The sequence below is a fragment of the Molossus molossus genome, unplaced genomic scaffold, assembly GCF_014108415.1.
Source record: "Molossus molossus isolate mMolMol1 unplaced genomic scaffold, mMolMol1.p scaffold_m16_p_10, whole genome shotgun sequence".
NCBI classification, from domain to species: Eukaryota; Metazoa; Chordata; class Mammalia; order Chiroptera; family Molossidae; genus Molossus; species Molossus molossus.
The window spans coordinates 61,152,358-61,178,079 of record NW_023425345.1 but is presented as its reverse complement, the minus strand read 5'-3'; the positions used below and the strand labels follow the sequence as shown (position 1 = coordinate 61,178,079).

Here is a 25,722-nt window from a genome sequence, read left to right as displayed (position 1 = left end):
GAGTTTCAGAGTTGCAGCCTGTAGTACTGAAGGAGGCCAGAAGCCACTTAACCACGAGGCGGCTGAGCTTCCGCAGGAGATCCTGCCAATCACACTCCATCCAGGCTCCTGAAAGCCTTCGAGGAGGTGGGCTGCTCCCTTCCTCCTGCTTGGAGGGCATCGCTGTCGTTGAGGGGGCCACAGAGAGAGGGGTCGAGGAACAGATCTATTTCTGCAGCCCTAAGTGAAAACTGAGTTGATGGGTACAGTAGAAAGTTTTTCATCTTTTCAGAGCCTGTGATATTAGACAATTTGCTGCTGGTTGTAGCTGCTGGTTCGGAAGACTGGCTCTGACCCTGCTGGCTTGGCCCACTGGGAAACTCTTCTTGCTTAACCGTTTCCCCCTTCCTTCAGTATTTGCAGAGTACCTGCTGCATGTCACGTAGGGTACTGTCGACCAGACAGAGAGCCACAATAACAACAGAAACAAGTCACACGCTGCCCCTGACCTCAGGGAGTTCAGAGTCTGGCGGAGGGAGAGGCAAGGAGACGCAATTTCAGTTCGGATCCCACGTGCTCCGCTGAGGGTGAGAACAGGACCACCGCACCGGGTGTGCAGGCAGGGGCTCGGCAAAGGTAACGGGTGGTGACGAGCGCATTCCAGACAGAAGGAAGGTGTGTGCAAAGGCCTAGGTGGGAAGCTGAAGAGGGGCCTCGATTTTCTTTTCTTTTTTTCTAATCCTCACCGGAATATATTTTTTCCCATTTATCTTCAGATAGAGTAAGAAGAGAGAGAGAGAGAAACATTGATGGGAGAGAGACACATTGGCTGGCTGCCTCCCGCACTACCCGACCAGGGCCGGGATGAACTGCAACCGAGGTACGTGTCCTTGACCAGAATCGAACACGAGACGCTTTGATCTGTGGGCCGAGGCTCTAACCGCTCAGCCAAACCGGCCAGGGCAGAAGAGGCCTTTAGTCTGCACCACTGCAAATAGTCCCTGAGGGGTGGGCGGCAGGGAGGAAGGCGGTTGGGAGAGGAGTCTGGGGGAGGAAGGGGCTAGGTCCTAGAGGGTCTTTTCTGCCATTTAAAGAGTTTGGACCTTTAGGCCAGTGGGGACTGAAGTTTTGTGAATGGGCTACCACATGGCTATTGGGACCCGACATTGTGCCCTGGGGACGAGTGTCTCACAGTGGGTCCTGTCAGGGTTAGGGGTGGACCAGCTGCCGGGTGTCACTGATGGTGAGTGAATGTTTGTCTCTCCTGTTAGTCCCTGAGTGGGAGGGAGAGAATGAGGGATGCTTCCTTTTTTCTTTTCTTCTTCTTTTAAAAATAATAATAATAATAAAAAAACAGCATTAAAACCTGAAATAAAAACTAGTAAATGTTAAATTATATAAGTCAGGTGGTCTCCTTTGGAATTGAAAATGCTCTCAGATAAGCTGAAGAGGGACAATAAAACTGAAATGGCCGGAGGGCGTTTAAACAAAATCCACTTGTTCTTGAAAACAACCTGAGAGATATAGGAAACAGTATTAAGAACCACACAGAACCCCCCCAACCCCCCCAAACAGTGCTGCTGGAAATTGCCTATGTCGATATATTCTTCAATAAAAGTTGTTTTCTGCTGACACTTTTTTTCTCCTATGGACGGTCCTCTTATATTTGATGATCAATTTTCCACAAGGTTTGCCATAATGTTTCCTCAGAGCTTAGGTTTTTACATTTTAATTCATCTGATGGCTGTCCTTAGCCTAAGACAATATATGCTGTTTGCACAATTCAGGTCATTGTTTTCTAGCTGACAAAACAAGTTACTCAAATCCCAGCCCTCCTCTGTTTCTCTTGATTTTGTCCGTCTTGCTTTGAGGAGAATCACTGGCCAAAGAGGCAGTCTCTACCCGGTCCAGCGGACCTGTGATCATGCACCACCCATAATTCGACTTAGCTCTTCCTCCCCATGATGTACATCTGGGGCTCTCCTAAGTCACCCCCTCACCCAACCCTTTGACCTTACTATTTCCAGTAACTTTCTCTCTTTCCGTAGCCCTCCCAAGATCCCATTTATCTTTCAGAGTCCGCCACAGGCTTCAGGAGCATAGAACCATTTTCTTTAGGTACTTTTATAATCTCAACTAGCACAGCAGAATTTGATAAATATACATTAACAAGTGTATTTTGATGATGTTGTGACTTGGCAAGAGCTATGCTGATTTTCTGTTAGAGGCTCGTGGTAAAACAGGAGTTTTACTACACCTATACCTAGGTGTGGTCGTGGCTCAAGGCATTCCGACACCGGAACTTGGAATCTCCACAGCGACAGGCCCCATGTGACTGGCCCCTATATCTGTGAACACGTGAGGAATGGCTTCCCTTTGCTGAGGGGAAACTCCAAGAGTGGGGAGAATGGTCTGTGGTTGCACAGCAGCTGTAGCCCTAGGACTGCAGGTGACTCGTGTCTTCCAGCTGTACGCTTCTAGCATTTCCGACGCTCTTATCTCACACAGGAATAGCGCAGGGCAAAATCTCCCTTTCTGCCAGCTCAGAAGCCCAGTTCCAGAGAGTCTCGCCAGTCAGGAACCCTTGCTCTGCAAATAAAGCACTGAGGTCCTCATTGCACCTAATGTGATCTGGTTTATGTGTGACTCTTGAGAGTATTTGCAGTTTAAACAGTTAAGCAAACAATAGCAAAAACTGATGTCTGGTGGGACGTTTACTGTCTTGTGCTGCTTGAGTGGTGGCTTAAGCAAGACAGCTTCCGTTTTCACGTTTGTGTCCCTATTCTGGTTGATGTGTATTGCCTCAATACGTCTATCCTGAAGCTTCCTGCTTTGCTCTCCAGCCTCGTTCTTCCAATAAACAACGATTATCATCTGTAATTTAATCAAGATTCAGGGAATTTTGGCCAAAGGTGAGAAGATACTTGCTGCTTGTAACCTGAATTTTGATGTAGCTAAAATTCAAACTGTGGTGTCTGGGGCCCAGTGGTAGAGGGTGAGGTGAGAGGACACTTGGAATGGCCTCTACCTTTTAAACAGTGGTTCAGGTGTCTTCTTTGACATCACTGGTTATTTGAGCATGGAAAAATGAGCATGAGAAAACACCAAAAGCAAGACTGGGAGACACAGAGCCCCTTTGTGTGTTTTTCTCTGCACTTTTCAGGGGTGCAGACATCTGATGTTGGAACACCTTAAGTAGCATTCTTCCCTTGTGGGGTTGGTCCTTCTGTTATGACACTGGCAGCAAACAGAACGAATGCTTGTTAGACTCGTGTGGAGCAGGGTTCTGGAGGTCCTGACTTTACAGGCTTTGAGCCTTTGTTTGCTAGATCATGCCGTGGCGCTGGTGGGGGTGGGCAGGGGCGGAGGCAGCGTGAGTGGCTAGGGCACGTGAGGAGTCGGGATAATAGCTATTTATACCCAATAATGGATGTATTTCAGTATTTCAGCAACAGGAACTGCTGTGCCTGTGTGACTGGCTGGTAGTGGCCCTGTACCCATACATGCACTTGCTGAGGAGGAAAGAAGCTGAATTTGAAGTTAAGAAACTGGAGCTTGAGCCCTGGCCAGTTTGGCTCAGAGGTTAGAGCGTCGGCCTGTGGTCCAGAGAGATCTGGGTTCGGTTCCCGCTAAGGGCGCGTACCTCGGTTGCAGTTTGTCCCCGGCCCTGGTTGGGCCATGCGGGTGGCAGCCACTCGATGTGTCCCTTTCACGTCGATATTTCTCTCCCTCTCTCTCTCTCCCACTCAATCTGAACAAAAAATGGAAAAATGTCCTTGGGTGAGGATAAAAAAAAGGAAACTGGAGCTTGACTCCTAGCTCTGCCAACCATGAGTTGTGGATTTTGGGCAAATCACTTGAACATTGAGCCTCACTTTTCCCATCTATAAAATGGAAATAATAGCCCAGCCAGTGTGGCTCCGTGGATTGAGCGTTGTCCTATGCACCAAGAGGTCCTGGTTAGATTCCTGGTCAGGGCACATGCCCAAGTTGCAGGATCGATCCTCAGCATGGGGCATGCAAGAGGCAGCCCATTGAAGTATCTCTCTTACATCTATGGTCTCTCTCTCTCTCTCAAAAAAAATCAATGAAAGCATATTTAAAAAAATTTTAAAATGAAAATAATAATAATTGCTCTATCTCAAGTTAGTAGTAGTAAGATAACATATATGAGAACACTTTCTTAAATGGGAAGTCTTCTGGCTAAGTGCCTTTATTACCTTGATGTTGTAGAATCATTGCTGAGTTCTGTGTTTAGTGATAACTTCAAGTATGAGTGTGTTTAGGGTTGTCTAATCAAATATTATATTTCTGTGTTTTTTGAGTTGTTGGGTCCACTTTTTGTATGTTTTTCTTGTTCCCCTCTCATGTTAGGGTGTGGGCTTGGAAGCTACATAAGTACAATTTGAACTGTGTATAAGATAAGGATAAGTAGGATCTGAGTGAGGCCTGAGAGATCCTTTTATATGGAAAGCAAATCAAATTTAGCACCCAACTTTTTGTTATGTTTAGCTCAGTTAGGGCTTTTTCAAACTGTCTTTGCTAGCTTCTTGCTTTTGAGATTTGTGGATAATGGAATTCTAGATGTGGAACGATATGTGCGATTATTTTAAAATATATACTACCAATATGTAGAGAAACGATTTTTGGTGAAGGTGGTGGAGAAAATTTACCTCTTACTCAGTCGTTTATTCAGTGACATGTGTAGCCTCTCTCTCGGAGAAGACGAAGGCGGTCGGGCACCTAGGCTTCCTCTGGAAGTTTGTGTGTACCGTTTTAATCCAGTGTAAGAATACAGCACGACTCTTAGGAGGGGGTAATATAGTTATTCACGGATTCAAGGAGTGGGGGGAGTGGGAGGCAGAGGACCCTTAATGAGGGGAATTGGAACAGTACATTTCTCTTCCATCAAGAGTTCTCTGAAAAAAGATTTTCATCTCTTTAACTGGAATATGTGTCTTAGCAAGAGCTTCAGGTACCTCACACCGAACATGGGAAAGATGTTGCATTGTGTGCTTCTGTAAGTCACCATGTGAAACCTGCGTGTGTTTGTCAGTGTGTTAAGTCTCTGAGGACTGTGTTCAGGCAAGCTCCCACTGCTGCCCATTGGGCTCGCCAGAACTGTAGCAAGAAGGGTGCGCTACCAGTAGCAACCTGACGGTGGCAGCATTGGGCGACCTATCTCATTTCCCTGGGCACCCGCTCAGCCTGAGCACGTCCCGTGGCTTGTTCCGCCGCAGTGTTGGGGTTTCAGACTGTCACTCAGGCTTGCTTCCGCTTAATGACTCTATGTATGTAAATGATTCTGCTTTTTTTCTGTGGAAGAAGTCCAATCTATCATTCCTGTTTTGGTTTTTCAGTTAATGATTATATGTAATTATATTCAAATAAAATATTTATAAATAATTACATATAATTAGTGGTATGTAAAACTTGGGATTCATGAACGTCAGCTTTGATGAAAGGTACCCTTCAATTTGGGGGGGTGTTAGTCTTAGTATTATTATTTGTTTCTGCTTAAACGACAGTAGTGGCCAAGAATCTGCAGTTCTCTTTTATTGATGTTCTTACAAGTTTTTGTTTTTTGTTTTTTGTGTTTAAAATAATAGGTAGGATATTTATTTGGTAAATCTCTAAGGAATATATTATAGATCCACGTCTGGAGAATCCTCCTAGGAAAACAAATGATCTTTTCTTAAAACTTTCAGAAGCATTTAGGTGTCCCTGAATTCTGGAAGGTCGTCAAGGGGTCACCGAGTTCGACTCTCAGCAGGCTTCGCCTTTCACACCAGAAGGAAGAAATGTGCACTTGCCCCTCCTCCCCATTCATGAGTGATCATGACCAGGGCCGCCTGCATTTTGAGGTCTCGACTGCAGTTGTAGACAGAAACAGAAACAGAATAATTATTCTGAGCCAGTTCGTAAGGCAAATTTTGCCAACACTGGAGATTCAGGCGCACTTCTTCAGTTCTCTTTACCTGTTAGCCACACGTGGATCTACACGTGGAAAACTGTCTCAGAGCAAAAGGTCTTGGTGCTCTGGGAGAGTGGGCTGTAGAAGCAGCCTCTAGGCACCTTCCATGGTTGAGAACAACAGGAAACCAAAGGGAACGGTAGGTAAAGGGAATGAGCAGATGGAGCTGTGTAAGGTCAGTTTCTGGAAGGACTCCCAGATGAGGTATGGTGCCCGAGATTGTTCCGAGTGATGGGAAAGAGGACACACAGTGAGTCTTTCCTCTGAGGTTGCCCTGATTCTAGAAGCACATGGACTAAAGACACATGGGTGGATTTAGCTTTGAATCTTTAGTGGAGTTGATACAGACCTATTAATTCCCCTTAAAAGTGGATGGGATGCCAACTCTATGTGAAAACTGGGTATATGGCACACCAACTTTTCTTTTTTTTTTTTATCCTCACCCGAGGACATTTTTCCATTTTTTGTACAGACAGAGTGGGAGGGAGAGAGAGGAAGAGAGAGAGAGAGGAAACATCGATGTGAAAGGGACACATCGAGTGGCTGCCACCCACACCACCAACCAGGGCTGGGGACAAACTGCAACCGAGGTACATGCCCTTAGCGGGAACCGAACCCGGGTCTCTCCGGACCGCAGGTGGACGCTCTAACCGCTGAGCCAAACTGGCCAGGGCGGCACACCAACTTTTCTCAGGGGCTCCCTCAGCCTATTTTGATTTAGGTTATAACCATGAGCGTGCATTACGTGTGCAATGATGTAGCATAAGGCAAATGAAAGATGCTCTTACTAGGCTGACCTACATCTGCTGTCACGGACTCCACATGTGTATTTTGGAGTTTTTAGAACATGATAGCACTTTTTTTTTTTTCCACAAACACTTCCATGTGCAATGTTAATGCTCCAAGGATTTCACATCATGTGCTATAAATGCAATATACATTAGGGAATCAGCTAAAGACACACTAAGAAGATGTTATGAGATTCTACTTTTCCTGTTTGACTTTCATTGATTTTTTTGGTGGTAAAGGAAAAATCATGCATCTATTAATCTTTTACCTAGAAACTTTAAAATACTGAGCCCTGGATCTCTTAAATATCACCATGTAGACTGGCCCTGGGTAAATCACTTCATCTCCTTAAACTTGAGTTTTCTTTTTGATAAAATGGAAGGCTGAACTTTCAGTCTTCTTGTTTTATGAATGTATGATTGCTTCTCTTCATTGTGTCCAACACTGTGCAAACTTTTGGGGAGGACAGACTTGAAGGCTATTTTTTTTAATATGTGCCCCTAGTGGGAACCAAACCCGGGACTCTCTGGTCCGCAGGCCAATGCACCAACCGTTGAACCAAACTGACCAGGGCTATATTTTAACTTTCTTTCTTTTTTTTTTTTTTTTATCCTCATCCGAGGACATTTTTCGATATTTTGTTCAGATAGAGTGAGAGGGAGAGAGAGAGAGAGAGAAACATCGACGTGAAAGCGACACATCGAGTGGTTGCCACCCACACGACCCAACCAGGGCTGGGGACAAACTGCAACCAAGGTACATGCCCTTAGCGGGAACCAAACCCGGGTCTCTCCGGATCGCAGTCCGACGCTCTAACCGCTGAGCCAAACCGGCCAGGGCATATATATATTTTAACTTTCAAGACATAGTCACATCTCTTGTTTGGGTTCTTTCTTCTCAAGAGAGGCCTCTGTGGTATTGCTTTCTCCCAAACCCCTGCTACTCCTGGCCCAAGTCTGTTCTAAGTCTTTCTTTTTTTTTTTTATATATATTTTTTTAATCCTCATCCGAGGACATTTTTCCATTTTTTGTACAGACAGAGTGGGAGGGAGAGAGAGGAAGAGAGAGAGAGGGAAACATCGATGCGAAAGGGACACATCGAGTGGCTGCCACCGGCACGACCAACCAGGGCCGGGGACAAACTGCAACCGAGGTACATGCCCTTAGCGGGAACCGAACCCGGGTCTCTCCGGACCGCAGGCCAACGCTCTAACCGCTGAGCCAAACCAGCCAGGGCTGTTCTAAGTCTTTCAACACCCTTGTCTCTTGGCTGCCACTTCCCTCTAACTGGTCTCTTTGCTTTCACTCTTGACCCTGTACAATCTGCTCTTTACCCAGCACCAGCAGGATCTTTTTGAAAACTAAATTAGACATGTCTCTTTCCAGGCCTAAAACCTTTCAATGACTTCCTACTGTCCTTGAAAATACAAATCTATTCCTGCCACAGGGCCTTTGCATTTCCTCTGCTGGAACACTCTTTCCCCTAGATCTTTGCACAAAAGGCTGTGTTTCAAGCAGTATGCAGCTTAAATATTACTCCCTCAGAGAAGCCTTCCCTGACCTCTCCATCTAAAATAACCATGTCTTTTTTGTTGTTGTTAATCCTCACCCCAGGATATTTTTTTCCATTGATTTTTTTTAGAGAGAGTGAAAGGGAGGAAAGGAGAGAGAGAGAGAGAAAGAGAGAGACAGGTCAATGTGAGAGAGACACATCGGTTGGTTGCCTCCCCCATGAGCCCTGACTGAGCTGGGGATTGATCCTGCAACCCTGATACGTGCCCTTGACCAAGAATCGAACCCACAACCCTTCAGTGCCTGGCTGGGAACATTTTTCAATGTTGAGTGACATTTGTGGTTGTTACCACTGGGGTAGGGATTGCTACTGGCATCTAGTGAGAAGAGGCCAGTCAACAGTTGCCATGGAGTTTATCATCTAGGCTGGGGAGACAGATGACAGAAATAAATTGAAGACCATGTCAACAAGTGGTGTGATGAAAAAGAAAGAAAGGTCGGAACAGAGTAAGGAAGAGTGCTGGTGTGCATTGTGGGTGATGGCGGTAGGAAGGGCTATAATCTTAGCTTCCTTGGGAGGTGGACCAGGAACAGAGAATTTGCCTCTGGAGGTTTAACCTGGACTGACCAGTGCTTTGGGTCCAGCCCAGTGCTGCAGAGCACATAGCCCAGATCATCCTCACCCTGAAAACATGTGAAACCCTCCTGAACTAACGGGCATATGTGCCTCCAAATAAAAATAGAGCAAACTGCCATGGGCTAGAAATACCATTTTCTGCCCCCTTTCATGAGTGTTTAAATTCTCTTTCTCAACACCGTCAGCACTCTGTCATCGCTAATGCAGGACAGTGTTAATTTGATGCAAGTTTTATTGCTCATTGTCAACTTCTCACTTTTCTCACAGAGCAAAAACTGTGTGATTTCAGCCTCTCTCAAGAACATTATGAGTTTTTGGTTGTACAGATGTTTCTGTCTGTCTAGGTTAATTTCCTAAACTCCACAGAAACAACTATAGATTTTAATATCTTGGGAAAGCTGTGGTATTTAATGCTGATAAAACTCAGGTCAATGAAATGGTCCTTAGTTAGTATATACATATAGGTTGTCCCCCAGAAATGTATATAGCGTGTCTGTAGATTCTATTACTTTGGAAAATAAAATGTATTTTAATAGACCCACCCTACATTTATATGTGTGTATATATGCACACACACAACATCTATGTGTTTGTGTGTGTATATACATTGGTATATATTTAAGATCTCACTAAAAAACATTCTAAAATTGTGGTTTTGGTAGTTTGGTAGGCATGTACTTACTTTATTGGTCTCTCTCTTGTTTCAAACATTGGCTTTCGTAGGTAATCAACAAATGTTTGTTGAATTAATAAACAAACTGCAAAAATCAATTTGGGATTACTAAGCTCTAAGTTATTGTTTTCACAAGTGCATGAACTTATTGATGTCACTGAAACACAACTTAGTAAATGGAATAGCCTATTCTTACAGCATTATCACTGTGACATATTCATTTATTTCTAAGTCTGTGTCTTTTCATTTCTGAAATTATTGCATGGGTTCTGATTTGACTAGTGGGGTTTCTGAACCTAGCAAGCATAAGACTTTTAGTAGTTGATACCTTTTCCATATACCTTTGGCCCAGGAAGGGATTATTAAGCAAGAGAATAGATTTCAATAAATGTTTTGGACTTAGATGTATGTAAATTGACATGGTTGAAGAAATTCCGCACAGTGCACCATTTTATTTTGGATGCCATTTTATTCTCTAGAAGAACTTGTTAACCAGTATACTGGATGTGTGTTGATTTTTTTTTTTTTTTTTTTTAGTGCTATTTCTTTACAATTGAGTTTGGCCTTTGCAAGCAAGAAGGGCAACTGCGGGCATACGGAGCAGGACTGCTTTCTTCCATTGGAGAATTGAAGGTATGAAGCTGTGAATGAAAGTATCCTTCCCAGGCAATCTGGTTCAAGGTCATGGAAAATATCGATTTGTTTGTCTGCGCATTTCCACTTGCAGATACTCCATAAATATTTAACACAGAGGAGCTGGCACCTCAGCGTGGGTGCTAACCTAACTGTTTGCACTTCTGAAAATGGGTCATGCCTTTCTGGGTGTGTGGTGTGACTCCAATGGGTGGGCAGCTATGTGCACAGTCAACAGGAATGACAGACGTATGCTCAGATGTTGGCTAACAAAGGATGGCCCTGAATCTAGTGCTGAGATGTGGCCAGCGAGCTAGCCGTGATTCTAATGTTTAGAATTTCCTCGTAAGGGTGCCTTGGCTGTCCTCACTTCCATCACCCTGTGGCTCCAGTGGACTCCCCAGCATTTATTTCCCGAAGGGAAATTTGACATTATGTTAGCTTCTTCAAAATTAATGTGTTTTATTTATTTATTTTTTTATTTATTTTTGTGGTACATGCCCCTAGTGGGAACCGAACCTGGGACTCTCTGGTCCGCAGGCTGATGCGCAACCACTGAGCCAAACTGACCAGGGCAAAACTAATGTGTTTTAAAACATATATAGACATATGCAATTTAGAAAAAACAACAATGAAATAAACATTTGGTCTGCAAGGTATCTAATATGCATAGTGATGCTTAAGGAACGCTATTTTAAAAAACAATACGGTAAAATTATCTTTTTTTTTTTTCAGAAATCTTGGGGCCTGGGGTATCTGATAATTTAAATATTCTGATTACTTAAGGATTACTGTCTATACCATTGGGAGATAGCAAGTTTTGATTAGTTTAGAATGTGATGTGAAATATAATGTGCTAATGGTACTGAAAATAATTTAATTTGATTATTCAGAGTAAGATCAAGATTATGAACTAAGGGTTTTTATTTTGAGTATTGATTATCCTCATATAATGTAATTAGGGAATATATAATTGTAACTTTTGGGTTGTTTCTGTTCTTGAAAGATGCAACTTCACTAGAATTTTATAAAATCCTCTCTTTATGACCCCATTCATTCATTCCCCAAGCATTTGGTTGAGTACCTACTATGTGCCATGTACTGTGCCTGTCACTAGGGGATATAAATACAAGTAATAATGATGAAGAACAAGAATAAGAAGCCCTGGCCAGTGTGGCTCGGTTGGCTGGGCATCATTCTGTGCACTGAAAGGTTGCTGGTTTGATTCCTGGTCAGGGCACATGCCCAGGTTGCAGGCTTGATCCCTAATAGGGGGTGTGCGGGGGGCAGCTGATTGATGTTACACTGTCACTTCATGTTTCTCTCTTTCTCTCCCTCTTTCTCTCTCCAAACAAAGAAAGAATAAGAAGAAAATAGCAGCCACTTCAATGGACATTTAAATAGGCCTTAGTATTTTCGATGCTTTAGCCATATAAACCCATTTGATTCTCATAACTACATAATGAGATAAGCAATGGTATCATTACAGATGAGAAAACTGAGGCCTAAAGACATTAGGGAACTTACCCAAGGTCACACAGCTAATACCTCTGGGAGCTGGACCCAACCAAGTCCAGGCAGTCCAGCCTTCAGAGTCTGAGCCCTTAACCATGAGGCTGTCCTGCCTGGGATCCCTGTTAGTAAGGAGTTTACCTTGTGGTGCAAGAGATAAGCAATCAGATAATACGGACGGCGTGGAAATGTGCCTGGCACACAGTGGGCCATGCCTGGGAAGGCTTCCTGACAGGAGCCCAGCTGCCCAGGCTGATTTTTGAGGAGGGGAGCGGGTGACTGCGGCGAGGATGCCATGATACAGAGCAGTCGTCGGACAGCAGTGCGTGTGCCCTGGGCAGAGCCTGCCCCTCTGAGGGAGCTGCCCGCACCTCGGCCTGTCTGGAGTGGACCGTGGTATTTAACGCACAAAAGCCTGATGTGATGTGGTGAGATATTTTTTACTAAAATCCTCAACAACAGCAAAAAGTCCATTTTGGGTTGATCGCAGCGCAGTGGGCAGAGCCCACAGAAAGAGTATGATGTCATATCTCTGAAAGACCCAGGCCTTCTGCAGAGTGCATTTTGATTTTCCCCCCCAAAAGAATTAGCCAGAAAATGATGCAGCTCTTGAGCTACATCTATTTACACTCTCCTCAGAGGGTTTATAAATTACGCCAGCAACAAAAGAAACAAATCTCTCTCATTGCCCTGACTTTCGACAGGGTCCTCTGATCTGGTTAATGAGGCATGTGTAGGCAGCACTGGGGTGAATCTGTTGTTTTTGTTTCTGTTGGTGTGGTCGGAATCGTCTGGAAATGGAAATCAGCCAGAAGCGTGGACACCGAAGGGCATTGTCTGCCATGAATCTTCTTGTTCTGGTCCATCACCTTTGGTCATTAGCATTCTTCCATTCTCAAATTTCAACACTCCAACATCCCTATGATTGCTACTTTGGACCATTTTTACAATTCAGGCATTCTTGCTACAAGAAAAATCTTCTGATCGTTCACAGAGGGTACATAACATGGTGTAGACGCCTTCCGTAGCCCCCCTCACCCCCTGCCCCGCCCAGAGCCCTCTCACAGCTGAATACTTCAGTCTGACTTTTACTGAAGTGGACAGATGCTAGTCCTTGATCTAGGGATAACTTTATTAATAGTATTATAACATTCCAGCATCAATATGCTCACAATTTTGATTCCGGTTGCCTTATGTGGTAAAATATTTTTGCTGTTCCAACTGCAGCCCAAAGATAGGTCCCAGCTAAGTTGTTGGAGGTTTTGGCATTGTCTTTATAACTTTTGCATAAATATCCACAATTCGCCTTCTCTCCTTTTTTTTTATTTTTATTATTTTTTTATCCTCACCCAAGGACATTTTTCCATTTTTTTGTACAGATAGAGTGGGAGGAGAGAGAGGAAGAGAGAGAGAGGGAAACATCGATGTGAAAGGGACACATCGAGTGGCTGCCACCCGCACGACCAGCCAGGGCCGGGGACAAACTGCAACCGAAGTACATGCCCTTAGCGGGAACTGAACCCGGGTCTCTCCAGACCGCAGGCGGACGCTCCAACCGCTGAGCCAAACCGGCCAGGGCTCTCTTTTTTTTTTTTAAATATTTTATTCTTTATTGATTTTAGAGAGAGAGAGGAAGGGAGAGGGAGGGAGAGAGAGAGAAACACTGATTAGAGAGAACATCGCCTGACTGCCTCCTGCATGCTCTCCACTGGGGATTGGGCCCACAACCTGGGCATGTGCCCTGACCGGGAATTGAACCGGTGACCTCTTGGTGCATGGATTGATGCTCAACCACAGAGCCACACGGGCCGGGCTCGCCTTCTCTCCTTGAACAGAATATGTTTTAACATTTGTGCTTGAAGAGGCTGGATTTTCCTGGGCGTACATGTTGCACTTCAGAGCTGACCAAGTATTTCCAAGTGGTATATCTAAGCTCGGAGGATACCTTTCATTTTTCTGTCTTATTTCTTGATAATGACAATGCTTTGTTTTTTTTACAGTTTTTGATGGTGCTTATTTTTATCTTTAAAGACAGAAACAGAAATATGGAAATGCTTGTAAGAGCTAACATAAATCTGATAACCATAAAGACTATTTTTTTTTGAACTTTCAGCAATGGTGAATCTCTCTTTGTTTTAGTTATCTGTTCTGTCATGAACTTTCAGAAATTCTAAAAGTGTGTTTATCAGAGAAAGACAAGGACCGTATGATTTTATTCATATGTGGAATCTAATGAACAAACTGAGCTACCAGGCAAAATAGAGACAGACTCATAGATAGCGAGCAGGCAGCTGTGGTGGGGGGGTGTTGGGGGCTGGGGTGGAGGGATTGAGCAAAAAAAATAAAATAAAATAAATGAGAGAACTCATGGACATAGACACCAGTGTGGTGATTGCAGGGGGGGGGGGGGAGGGGAGTGGGTGGAGGTGGAAGAGGGCATAGAAGGGACAAATGGTGATGAAAAAAGTGTGTTTGGATAGGGCCTTTTCTTACCTTCATCACCGTGGAGAGCAGTTACTATGAGCTAAGTCATCTGGAAAACTGACTGCCATTCACCCGCAGTCTAGCGTGTGTCTTTGCTTTCACGCCTTTTTTTCTCTTTATCCCACAGTTGACCTGGGATATGTCTCTCATTAAAAAAGTTTATTATTATTGCCTTTTCTCCACACCCTCGCCAACACTTGTTGTTTGATGATTTGCTGATGGCGGCCATTCTGACAGGTGTGAGGTGATCCCTCATTGTTGTTTTAATTTGCATCTCTCTGATGATTAGTGATGTTGAGCATTTCTTCATATGTCTCTTGGCCATTTGTATATCCTGTTTGGAGAGGTGTCTATTTAGGTCCTCTGACCATTTTTTCATTGGGTTCTTTGTCTTCCTTTTTTATGTTGTATGAGCACTCTATATATTCTGGAAATTAACCCCTTATCTGATGTATCGTTGGCAATTATGCTCTCCCATACAGTGGGTTCTCTTTCCATTTTGATGGTTGTTTCTTTTGCTGTGCAGAAGCTTTTTAGTTTAATGTAGTCCCAGTGGGGACTCTAGCACACTGCTGGTGGGAATGCAGACTGGTGCAGCCACTATGGAAAACAATATGGTGTTTCCTCAAAAAATTAAAAATTGATCTTCCATTTGACCCAGTGATCCCATTTCCAGAATATATCCTAAGAAGCATAAAACACCAATCAGAAAGAATATATGTACCTATGTTCATAGCAGCACTATTTACAATAGCTAAGATCTGGAAACAGCCCAAGTGTCTATCAGTAGATGAGTGGATAAAAAAGTTGTGGTACATATACATAATGGAATACTGTGCAGCTGTAAGAAAGAGAGATCTCTTATCCTTTGAGACGACATGGAGGGACCTGGAGAGTATTATGTTAAGTGAAATAAGCCAATCAGAGGAAGACAAATGCCACATTATCTCACTTATTTGTGGAATATAATGAACAAAATTAGCTGATGAACAAAATAGACCCAGAGACATGAAAAGGAATATGGTTCAGACTGACAAACCTCAGAAGAGGGGGGTGGGAGGTATGTATGAGATAAACCAAAGAACTTATTTGCATTTATGCTTAACCAATGGACATAGACAACAATGCTGGGAGAAGTGGGAGGGGGCGGGTTGGGGAGGAGATTGTCTGGGTTGGGGGGAAAGGAGAAACATCTGTGACAAAAACAAATTAATAAAAATTGAAAAAAGTTTATTATTCACCCATTTATTATTTTATTAAAAAGAACCCAATATTGAAGGTCTCAGATATCAAGGAAGTTGGAGTATGTAGTGGGGAAGTTCTAAGAGGGTGATTGACACGGGTCTTTGTTGAATCCAGCTCTTTTGGAGAAGCAACAATAATGTTTGCTCACCTTAGGTGGTAAGGAAATGATTGCTAATGATGAATTGGTGAGTCTTACCTCAAAAAGTCAATCCATCTCAAAATCAAAAGGCAGTTTTTTCTTTTCTCCATGGGTAATGGTAAATAAAGCCTAGTTCCTTATTTCCTGAAGGGCAGAGATTAGACTTTTCTTATAAATGGTCTTAGCACTGACCTCATAGTAGTTGCTGGAATGGTACATTATTTATACATCTGTTCTGCTTTGTAGGTTTTGATAAAGCTGGTTTTTTTTTTTACATTTTTAATAATTATTATTATTTGGGCTTTGGTGTTAATATCCTTGCACGGTGGATTTATTGTACTGCTTTTTCATGGCTGTTAATCAGCATTCACAGAACAGGTTTCTATTTATTATGGTCATTTGTATTTACTACCGCTTCTGGCAACTCTGAGAGATGCTCAAGATTGCTGCCAGGCTCCAGGGAAGAGGGTTCCCCAGGCTCGGTTGGTATGGCGGCGTGAGGCCCGAGTTAGGACTCACGGCTTTGGATCTCCCACCCCTGAACCCCGCTCAGCTGGCTCACGCCTCCTGTCTTCCTCCTGCCCTCCCCCCATGCGAGCACTCTTGGTGGTGGCAGAGCAGGTGATGGAGCACCAAGAGCTGGAAAAGGGTCTTTGGCCTTAGAGAAAGGACTGCTTGAAGGGAGAGATGGTTCCCTCCCCCCGGCAGCTTATTCAAACTGATGAAACTTTCAGCATCCCTGGTAACATAAGAAAAAGTGTTACGCCATCACCCTTCAGTTAGGCAGTAGGGATGTCAGTGCCAAGTTGTGCTTGGTCAGCACGAGGGACATTTGAGGGAGGTTAAAAAAATATAGTATGCATACATATAGACGTACATATACAAATGAATATATTTATTATTCTGAGGTGGGAAAAGATGATTGTAGGGTAAGTGTAAAGATGTTTACAAATTTATTTTATTCAGAACCTAGGCTTCAATCCTACCTGTAAACCTGACTTCACACTTGAGTTTTTCCCCAGTGTTAACCAGTCCTGATATAGAGGGCGAGGATCATGGGATTTACATCTAGAACAGTTAAAATAACAACTCTGTGTCATTGCACAGGTGTGTGGCTGGGAGGAAGGAAGATGTTATACGGATGAACGCAGGGCAGCACTTTCGCAGTGTAGGACCTGGAAGCCTCCTAGCCAGGGCCGTGTTTCTTTACCTGGGGGTTCCAGACGCCTGGAGGGAGGGGCTGCACCAGTGGCCGCTGTCGCCGAATGCACACGGACACCACGCATCATCGTGAGCTAAATTAGCGATGACGAGTCAATATATTGGGCACTTCCTGGGTGCCAGGTACTTTGCACGCATTGCCTCTTTAGCTCTTACCACAGACCTGGGTTGCAGTTACTAGTAGCATTCCCACCTTCCAGATGAATACTGGGCTAGCCTTACAGGGGGGGAATAACTTGCCCAAAGTCATGTAGGAACTTTAGGTAACAGTTGGGTTATGGGAACATTTTGAGGTTGAAAAGGGATGTTTTAATTTAAAAGGCTGGAATGACAGTTAGGTCGTAACTTGCACACTAATGCCAGTTCATGAGCAATGGCCATTTCTGGTGGGAAGGCCGGGAAGGCCATGCCCCGGCGCAGTGGGAAAGGCGGCTGTGGGCAGTCTTGCTGGGGCGGGGGGGGAGACATGGGGGTACGAGTGCTGTGTATTTGCAGGCCCTGTTCAAACTGTGTTGTGAGAAGAGCCTCAGAATTCATGGAGTTTACCAAAGAGGAAACCCCAACCTGGGAATGTTTCACTCATGTGATACCATGCCTCTGGGACATCTTGTTTAGAACCCGGGTCTCCCGGCTCCCAGTCTTTAGCACTATGGGTAAATCCCAAAGTCTCTTTTAGATGAGAGGAGGCGATTCTCAAGCCGTCCTGCACTATTTTCTGGTTAATCCTCACCCGAGGATATTTTCCCATTGATTTCCTCACAGAGTGGGAGGGAGGGAGGGAGAAGGGGGAGGGGAGAGAGAGAGAGGGGGAGAGAGAGAGAGAGAGAGAGAGAGAGAGAGAAACACGGATGTGAGAGAGACACATCAGTTGGTTGCCTCCCACACAACCCCAACCAAGGAGGCTAGGGATCAAACCTGCAACTGAGATACATGCCCTTGACTGGGAATTGAACACAAGACTCTTTGGTCCGAGGGCCAATGCTCAAACCACTGACCAAACCTCCAGGGCCTTTCCTGCACTTTTAAAATAGCTCGAGAGTAAAAGACTGCCAGCCAGATCCTCAGCCTCACAGAGCCGCTCTGTACAGAAAGCCGGATTAGTTCTTGCCGACTTCAGCGTACCTGGAGCACACTTCAGGAAGGATGCCCTGTGGAGTTCCCCGGCGACATCCAGCACTTTGGCTCGATGTTGACAGAGAACCCACTCTGGACATAGAGGAGAGGGAATGAGAGCTGTTCTCCAAAGCCCAGCAGCTTAGAGGGAGATGTGGGGAGTGGTTGAGGAGCAAACTCTGAAGGACTTCACTCCAATGGGAGTGGACTTTGGAAACAACAGAGACATGGATCCTTTTCATATCCCTTGGGCCACGCTTTAGTATTCACAAATAGAGGACCTCATGGGCTGCGTGGATGTTCCTGGCAGTCATCACACAGCGGAGCTCCCCACCGGGTAAATGAGACCATTTATAGCTGTGATCACCTCTTCCTTTGTCGGCCTCTCTCACCGGCTGCTCCCCCAACACCAGGCTCTTGTTCTCCAGGCGAACCTCTGGGTACCATTATCATCCCCACATTCATAACAGCCATAGGTGCCATTCTGCATGGACAGAGAGGTCCTCAGCAGGAAGCCAGCACATTGGACGCCACAGACTCCTGAAGATAGACTGCATTTTTGAGAGCTTAGAACAATCAGCTCCAGTTTTTCCTTGAATATTACGTGAGGCAAGTGTGATATGTTTTGCCTATTGGTCTTTGCCTCAAATTATATGCTGTGAGCCCACTGACTTTTCTTGACACCTGGGCAGAGCACCTGTGCCTCTGGGATTTTTCTCATCTCCTTTTCCAGTTAAAAGTACTAAACAGGGTCATCTGAGTATCCAGAGGAGTCATCACATGATACATTTTCCTCAATCTACTCTGATTCCAGTCTCTGTTATTGTAGACACACGTTCTGAAAGCATCCTCTACCTGTAGGGCCCGCGGCGGTTGCTAGTATCCTATCAAAGCATTGCACACCCTGGCAGATGAGTTTCACCCCCTTCTTGTGTTTGTCTTCGACCCAGTGCAAAGTCCTTGGCTCAGCAAGGATACCCCCGGGGAGCCATGCCTTAAATGTTCCTATAACCTCTTCTGCTTTGGCTCTGCTCATGCTCCTGAGTGTGGGGCTGCGAGAAAGATCGAGGACACTGTGTCAGTCACATTCCTTCCATTCCTGTGTGCTGATGCACGGGTGGGCAATCAGAGCAACACACTAAGGTAAAATGCTCCCAGAGAATGCCACTTCTGATTCTGAAGCCCATGGCGAGCCCACAGGTGGTCTGTTCTTTGCAGAGGAACAACAGCTCTTAGAAGGGGACATTTTGTTTCTTGAAACTGAAATTGTTTTAAAAATGTGGACAGAATGATTAGTCACGTGGAACCCAAATCTCCTGATATTCACTGCACTGCATTGAATCCAGCACAGATGCATTTGCAGGTGTAGTGACCTTCTGCTTCCAATGAAGCTATCTGTGGGCCAATGAAAGCATTCACCTCAAGATGCCCTCTGCATTCCCTGGTTCATAGATGCACTAGTCTGGACAATGGGACTCGCGAGACAGCAAACCACAGGGTAGGGCCGCATGCCCTTTCTCTTGCCCATCAGTCCTCTGGGTCACAATTAGATTTGCAAACTGAGGGAACCACAGCCTTCGTCGTGGGAGGCTGCAAAGCATTCCGTTGTTGGGGAACGCACCAAGAATGCTGAACAGGAGAGGTGTTCAGCATTTCTCCAGGAAACCTTAGCCGTTAGCGATTGAGAAGGAGAAGAATGCTTTGGGCAGAAGGCAGAGGCTGGAATGGAAACCACGGAGCCCAGACCTCTCGTTGCAGTCGAGGAAATGAAGGCACAGAGGGGTGAAGCGATGCCAAGGGTACCCGTTCGACAGCAGCAACACCTGGACCAGAGGCCAAGTTTCCGGACTCTCAGATCAAGGCAGTTTCTCTTCTTTTCTTTCTCTCCCAACCAATGTACCCTTGAAATGAAGGAAGGGACAGAATCCGGAGGTGTATTTATCAGAATATAGTTCACAACCACTTATGTCTGAGTCCCCTTGGCTGCCTTTAAAAGACAGATTTCTGGGACTCATCCAGACCTACCAAATAAAATCAAGGCCTGGGTACCGGCATTTTCACGAGCTCCCTAGTGATTCTGTGCACGTTCCGTTTGAGAATCATCGATCCAGGGTCTATAAATAGGCACGGGGCCCATGGCAGGAAAAGACCACGCACTTTTAGCATCACTGAGTGTATCCTGAGACTCCAGTCCTTCGTGTTCCTTGCTGTTGCTCAGACCAGTCATGTGTTGAGCTGAGGGGAACTGATGCAGGTTCGAAGAGTGAGTGCCCTGGCTTCCCTGTTTTCCTAATGCCCACTCTGGGCATAGCTACAGCGGTTAATATGAGCTATTTTGTTCCCACCCGGAAATATTTATCTGCTGTAGATTGCTCTGCGGTACTCAGTGGAAGGTAAATGAATGCTTTGCAAATGTCCTCAAATATGCAGGCGCACCCCAACTCTGCTGACACAAAGTACCTGCCCTCAAAGTGTCTCCCGATGAGCCCGCAAATATTTTAGTCAGAGTCCCAATTACCTCTCCACGCAGGTAATTATTACTTCTGCCATTTAAGTGAAATTTCAGTACATTGCTTGTAGCAATCCACTTAGGACCGTATTTATGCGATCCCTGCTTCTATTCATGGCATAGATTTAAAATTCCGTTGCTGTTGGGACACAGCTCAGAGTGGTTTTTCAGTGTGAATTTGGCTGATAATAAGGAAAATAATACCATAATCTCATTATTTTCCTTCAGGACTTAACAGACTTAAAATCGACAGCAGCAACAAAAACCCCTAACACTCGATTTACCCTGCATAGGGAGAGACGCATGTCCCGTGGCAGACTCGGACCCGAGCAGCTCTGTGGACGGGCTGAGCTGTGCGTGGGAAGGGGCGGAGGCTTCGGAAGCCCCCCGGGGGAGATTCACGGGTTTCGCTGTGTGTTTTCCAGCATGCTCTTTCCGACGAGGCTCGCGTGAGAGCCTTCGACCCAAAGACGACGTGCTTACAGGAGTGCCTTATCACCACCTTCCAAGAAGCCTACTTTGTTTCGGAAAGTTTTGAAGAAGCCAAAGAAAAGATGAGGTGAGTTTGTTTTTCTCCCATCTAGAGAAAATGTCTTATTTCTCTGGCTGTGTTTCTTCCCTCCATCCATCTCTTCTGCTGATGAGGGTCGAGTGCATACCCTTCTGTTTCTGTTTGCTTGGCAGGGACTTTGCAAAGTCCATCACCCGCCCCTTCTCAGTATACTTCAACCCCTACACACAGAGTGTGGAAATTCTGAAGGACACCAGGAGCATTGAAAACGTGGTGCAGGACCTCCGCAGCGATCTGAACACCGTGTGTGATGCCTTGAACAAAATGAACCAGTATCTGGGGATCTGACGCCTGGGACCAGCGTTGTTGCCAGCGTCGTCTGTTGGGGGCTTAGTGTCAATGTCATATAAGACCAATAACTTTCTGTGTCATGGCTTGGCTAGTAGGCATGCAATTACGTGTATCTCTACCTACTTGTAACTTCCTGTGCTAGTGACAGGTCACCACTCATCATATGAAAGATTGTAATACGTTTAAATGTCTTAAATCGGTTTGACATTCCTGCTTAGTGTCTTTAACCAAATTGCATCTATTTAAAATTTGTAACGCGCAGCCCTCTTAGGATTCTAGGTTTTGACCTCCTCTTTCTCAGATCGGCCATTAGATACAATGAAAAGAGCGGTGTCACTGTTTCCGTTTGCCATAGTTCTGATACCGATATCCCGCAGCATCACTGGAGATAAACCCAGAACCGTATGAAACATCCCATCACATTAACAAGGATTCACTATTCTGTTTCAGAAATTGTTGAGGTAACACACTAGCAGTGGTTCTCAACCTTCTCAATGCCATGACCCTTAAATACAGTTCCTCATGTTGTGGTGACCCCAGCCATAAAATTATTTTTGTTGCTACTTCATAACTGTAATGTTGCTACTGTTATGTTTTAGGTGACCCCTGTGAAAGGGTCGTTCGACCCTTTAGGCGACCCACAGGTTGAGAACCGCTGCACTAGGGAGACTGACGTTTAGGTCGAGTATTTATACAATGGAAGAAAGCTGTAGAAATAAATAGAAATGGGATATGTAGGGTGCACTGACCTTGGAGAAACCGACTTGTGGCCTGCTTCCCAACGCATTTTGGAAGAAAATACTTCCAGAAAGGACATTAGGAAAGATGAAACAGTGGGTCATAAATCTTTAGACTATTAATTTTATGCTGGAAGAAAGTGAATTATTATGCTCAGGTGTTTAACCCATTTCTTTTAAAGGGCAATAAAATCATAAGGCTTTGCTTTCAAAGATGGGGAAATTGAGTCTCAGAGAGGTGAAGTGATGTGGTTGAAACAGCACAGCAGGTTGTGCACCAACATTCAGTCCATTGCATATTGCTTTTGAACTGCAAAGAAGCTTGACTTGGTATGTGCATGTATTCACATGGTCAGCGAAGGCAAACTAATGCTTTTCAAAATGAATGTTGTTCACTAAGTGGGAGTTGGTTTGTGATTCAGACTTGCCAACAGGACAGATACTTCCCCTCACAGGCCCAAACCAAGCCAGATCTCTGGGAGTCTGTCTATTTGCCCAAAGTTTGGGCACATTTGGACAAAAATATAGTAATAATATTAAAAATCTCTGGTCATGCTTGCCATAAGAGGTGTAATCAGGTGATTAAGTGAACAAAAGAAATAAATAAAACTGTGGAATAAGTGAATGAATTTCATTTTTTTCTGATTTCTTCAACAAACACAGCACTCTCCCCTCATTCTGCTTTGGTGGTACAAAATCAGAGGGGGAGGAAAGGGGAGACGAGAAAACGTAGAGAAAGAGAAGATGATGAAATGACTTTTCAGTTAGTAATTCTAAAATATTTCCTGGAGCAATTTCCAAGGATGTTCTTTTTAATAAGACATTGCATATAATTTCTGACTAATTCATACTCTTACATAGGTCCATGATGAGAAAGACTTTTTTTGGACTAAATATTTTTGGGAAGAACGTGAGGCAGACATACATCAGAGAGAAGGAAAATGAAAACGAAAAATCAGAGGTTTGAATAATGGTTATCTGAACTATTGAGGATCTTTCATTTCTGTAGGATTCTCAGAACAACTGGATCTTTAAGACAGGATTTGATGGATAGAATGTGAGAGTCAGGCAATGTAAATGCTGTTCCGAGGGAAAGACACAGTGACTTGAAAGATTATTGGTGGCAGAGAAAGTATGGGCACGCGGAACCAAATGAAAAAAAATCTAGAAAGATCAAGTAGTTGTGTCTTCAGTAATTGTCTAGATCCATAAATGCCTAGTTTCTTAGACCTTGCTTTGCTAGATCTGGATGATCTTGTGAAATTATTTACTTGTAAACACTGATCCAGAACAATCATCCAGAAATTTCCAGAATTAGTTGCTGAATTTTCTCAGAGGAGAGAACTGGCTAGAAAACAACGTCTCCTTTGTGTTGTTTCTATAATTCCATGTGGCTTTAGACATCATTAATAAATAAATAAAAAACCGTAAGTGGCCATCAAGCTTTTCCCTTATAGCCTCATGAAAGGGGGACCTCTTATTTAAATATTCTGAAGGAAGAATTATATTTAATTGTAAATAAGTTCCCTCAACAAAAATAACATTTGAGGGTCTCCTGATTGGCTTCTAATGGTATCTTCAGTTTTCTAACATGTGCAAAATCTATGTTGTTTCAAAAATAGAAGGGTCGCCACGTTAACAAGCTTTCCCACGGAGCTTATATAGGTACCACACAAGGAGGAGGAATTACTGTACTTGATTCTTTTTAGACTTGTTCTCCATTTGGAATAGCAGTTACCATGGTTTTCACCACGTGAGATGGTAGGATCCTGGTTTTTATTTGTTGTGAGCCTTTAACATGCAAATGCCATTTCAACTAATGGTGGGAATGATATAGGAATACAATAATCCTATAAAATTTAATAGCCATCATAGGAAAAATGTTGGCATAAAAAGTGCCCAAATGAAAACAGTACAACAAAGTAATCGCAGCCCATTTCTTGTCATCTCTGATACCTCTGCTCAGTGTAACCATTTCTCAGTTATGCCTCATGACCTAAAGCTAAAATAAATAGATCCAATGGCAGTTATACATTTAAATGCACTTGCTTACTGTCGTCTCACTATGAATCCCTACTTTATTTTGGCTCTGCCTCTGACTTCAGCAGTCAGCTAGTCAGAAATCAACCCAAGGTTCCTAGCAAGACCAGGTTTCCTACACATCACACTTTGCAAAAGACAGCCAGAATCTGATTCGTCCAGTCTCCTTTTTGAACCATTTTTTTATTTTTATTTGTTATGAGTTAGGGTCAGGCACCCCATATATTCTTGAATGAGCAGTTTATTTCCCATAATAAGATCATAATAGGTTGTTCATAAGTTGCATCTTTTACAAGTAGGGAACTTTGGTTCAAGATGGTTACAAAAAAAATTTTTTTTTTAACTTTAGTGGTAAGGGTTGTGAAATTGGGTTTCTGGCTTAGTATTTATTTACTGCGTAATTTAGAAATGATGCTTTATGGGGATGATATATTTGTGTCTGTCTTGCTTGCACATAGTAAATGGGCCTGAGCCTAATGAATGTCAAGCATTGCAACATTTACCAACATGGAAAGTCTAAAATGAGAAACAGCGTGCTTCAATGTGTGGGCAAATAGAAATACGAAGTTTCATTCTCAAATGGAGTCATGGCTCACATCATCTCATTTTCTTCCTCCGAGCTGGAAAACAGGCACACAAGATGCAGTCGCCCTCCAATTCATTTGATCTAATTTTCAACTTCTAAAGAATCCAGCGCTGATGCTCACTCTCATGAACCTTGTCTTACTTATAATGAAAAAGAAGGCAGCCCAGAGTTTCCAGAGCTTTCCTTTTTCTTCAGTTTCCAAAGACATTCTCTTATTTTGGGACATGATTCTTATGCAGATGACCATATTCTGGGAAGAGTCAAGGGAAGTAGCAATGGGATACAGCTTCTTCTAATATTAGATTTGCACGTGTTCAAAATAAACCCATTTTGAACATGAAATGGTGCTTCTTTGTAATGAGACTTGAGGTCATAACATTTACTCATTGGTTTGGACCATATCAGGGACGGTGTCAGACACTGTCCTAGACACTGAGGACCTAGGGGTGAATAAGACAGAGGCAGTGTATGCCTACTTCGAACTTACATTCTAGTGGAGAGATACAGGCAAAAAACTAGATTATTTGATTGAGATCCTGGCAAATTTTATGAATAAAATAATCAGGGTAATGTGATAAAGAACATGGGGAGGAGGGGTAAGGTGGGCAGGAAAGACCTCCCTGCACAGATGGCATCTGATGAAGAACTGTGGGACGGAAAGACGCCAAGGGGGAAGGGGCAGTGGAGAGAGTGTTCCTGGAAGAAGGAACAGCAAAACCAAAGAACAGCAGATCTGAACTGGATGTGTTTGAGGAAGAGATAGATTGCCAGTGGGCTGGAGAGGAAGGATAAGAGCAGCATGGGGCAAGGATGGATGATCCAGGGATCCAGAGGGGTCAGGTATACTCTAAATGTGGTGGGAAGTCTTGGAGGGCTGAAAGCAAGACAGTGACAAGATCTGATTTACATTTTTAAGAGGTTACTCAGGACGCCGGGTGGAAATGAATTGTAGGGGGGTTGGAGGGTGGGAGTTTGGACAAGACTAGAAGTGGTAAAACCAATGGCAATACTGGGATTTGCAAAGTCAATATCCTGGTGGCTCATGGTGGGCATTATTGGAAAGAGTTGTCATTAAAC

The 25,722-nt window shown here is 44.1% G+C and overlaps 1 protein-coding gene across 1 annotated transcript in view; it reads left to right on the top strand.

Annotated features, from left to right (window-relative positions):
• TPH2 (tryptophan hydroxylase 2) overlaps positions 1 to 21,785 on the top strand; it is a 94,391-nt gene extending 72,606 nt beyond the window's left edge. Inside the window, exons 9-11 of the mRNA XM_036251931.1 lie at positions 10,102 to 10,197; positions 20,846 to 20,979; positions 21,105 to 21,785. Of these exons, the coding sequence (XP_036107824.1) occupies positions 10,102 to 10,197; positions 20,846 to 20,979; positions 21,105 to 21,279 (405 nt within the window). The 3' untranslated portion in view covers positions 21,280 to 21,785. The remainder of the gene's footprint in view (positions 1 to 10,101; positions 10,198 to 20,845; positions 20,980 to 21,104) is intronic.
• The last annotated feature ends 3,937 nt before the right edge of the window (positions 21,786 to 25,722 follow it).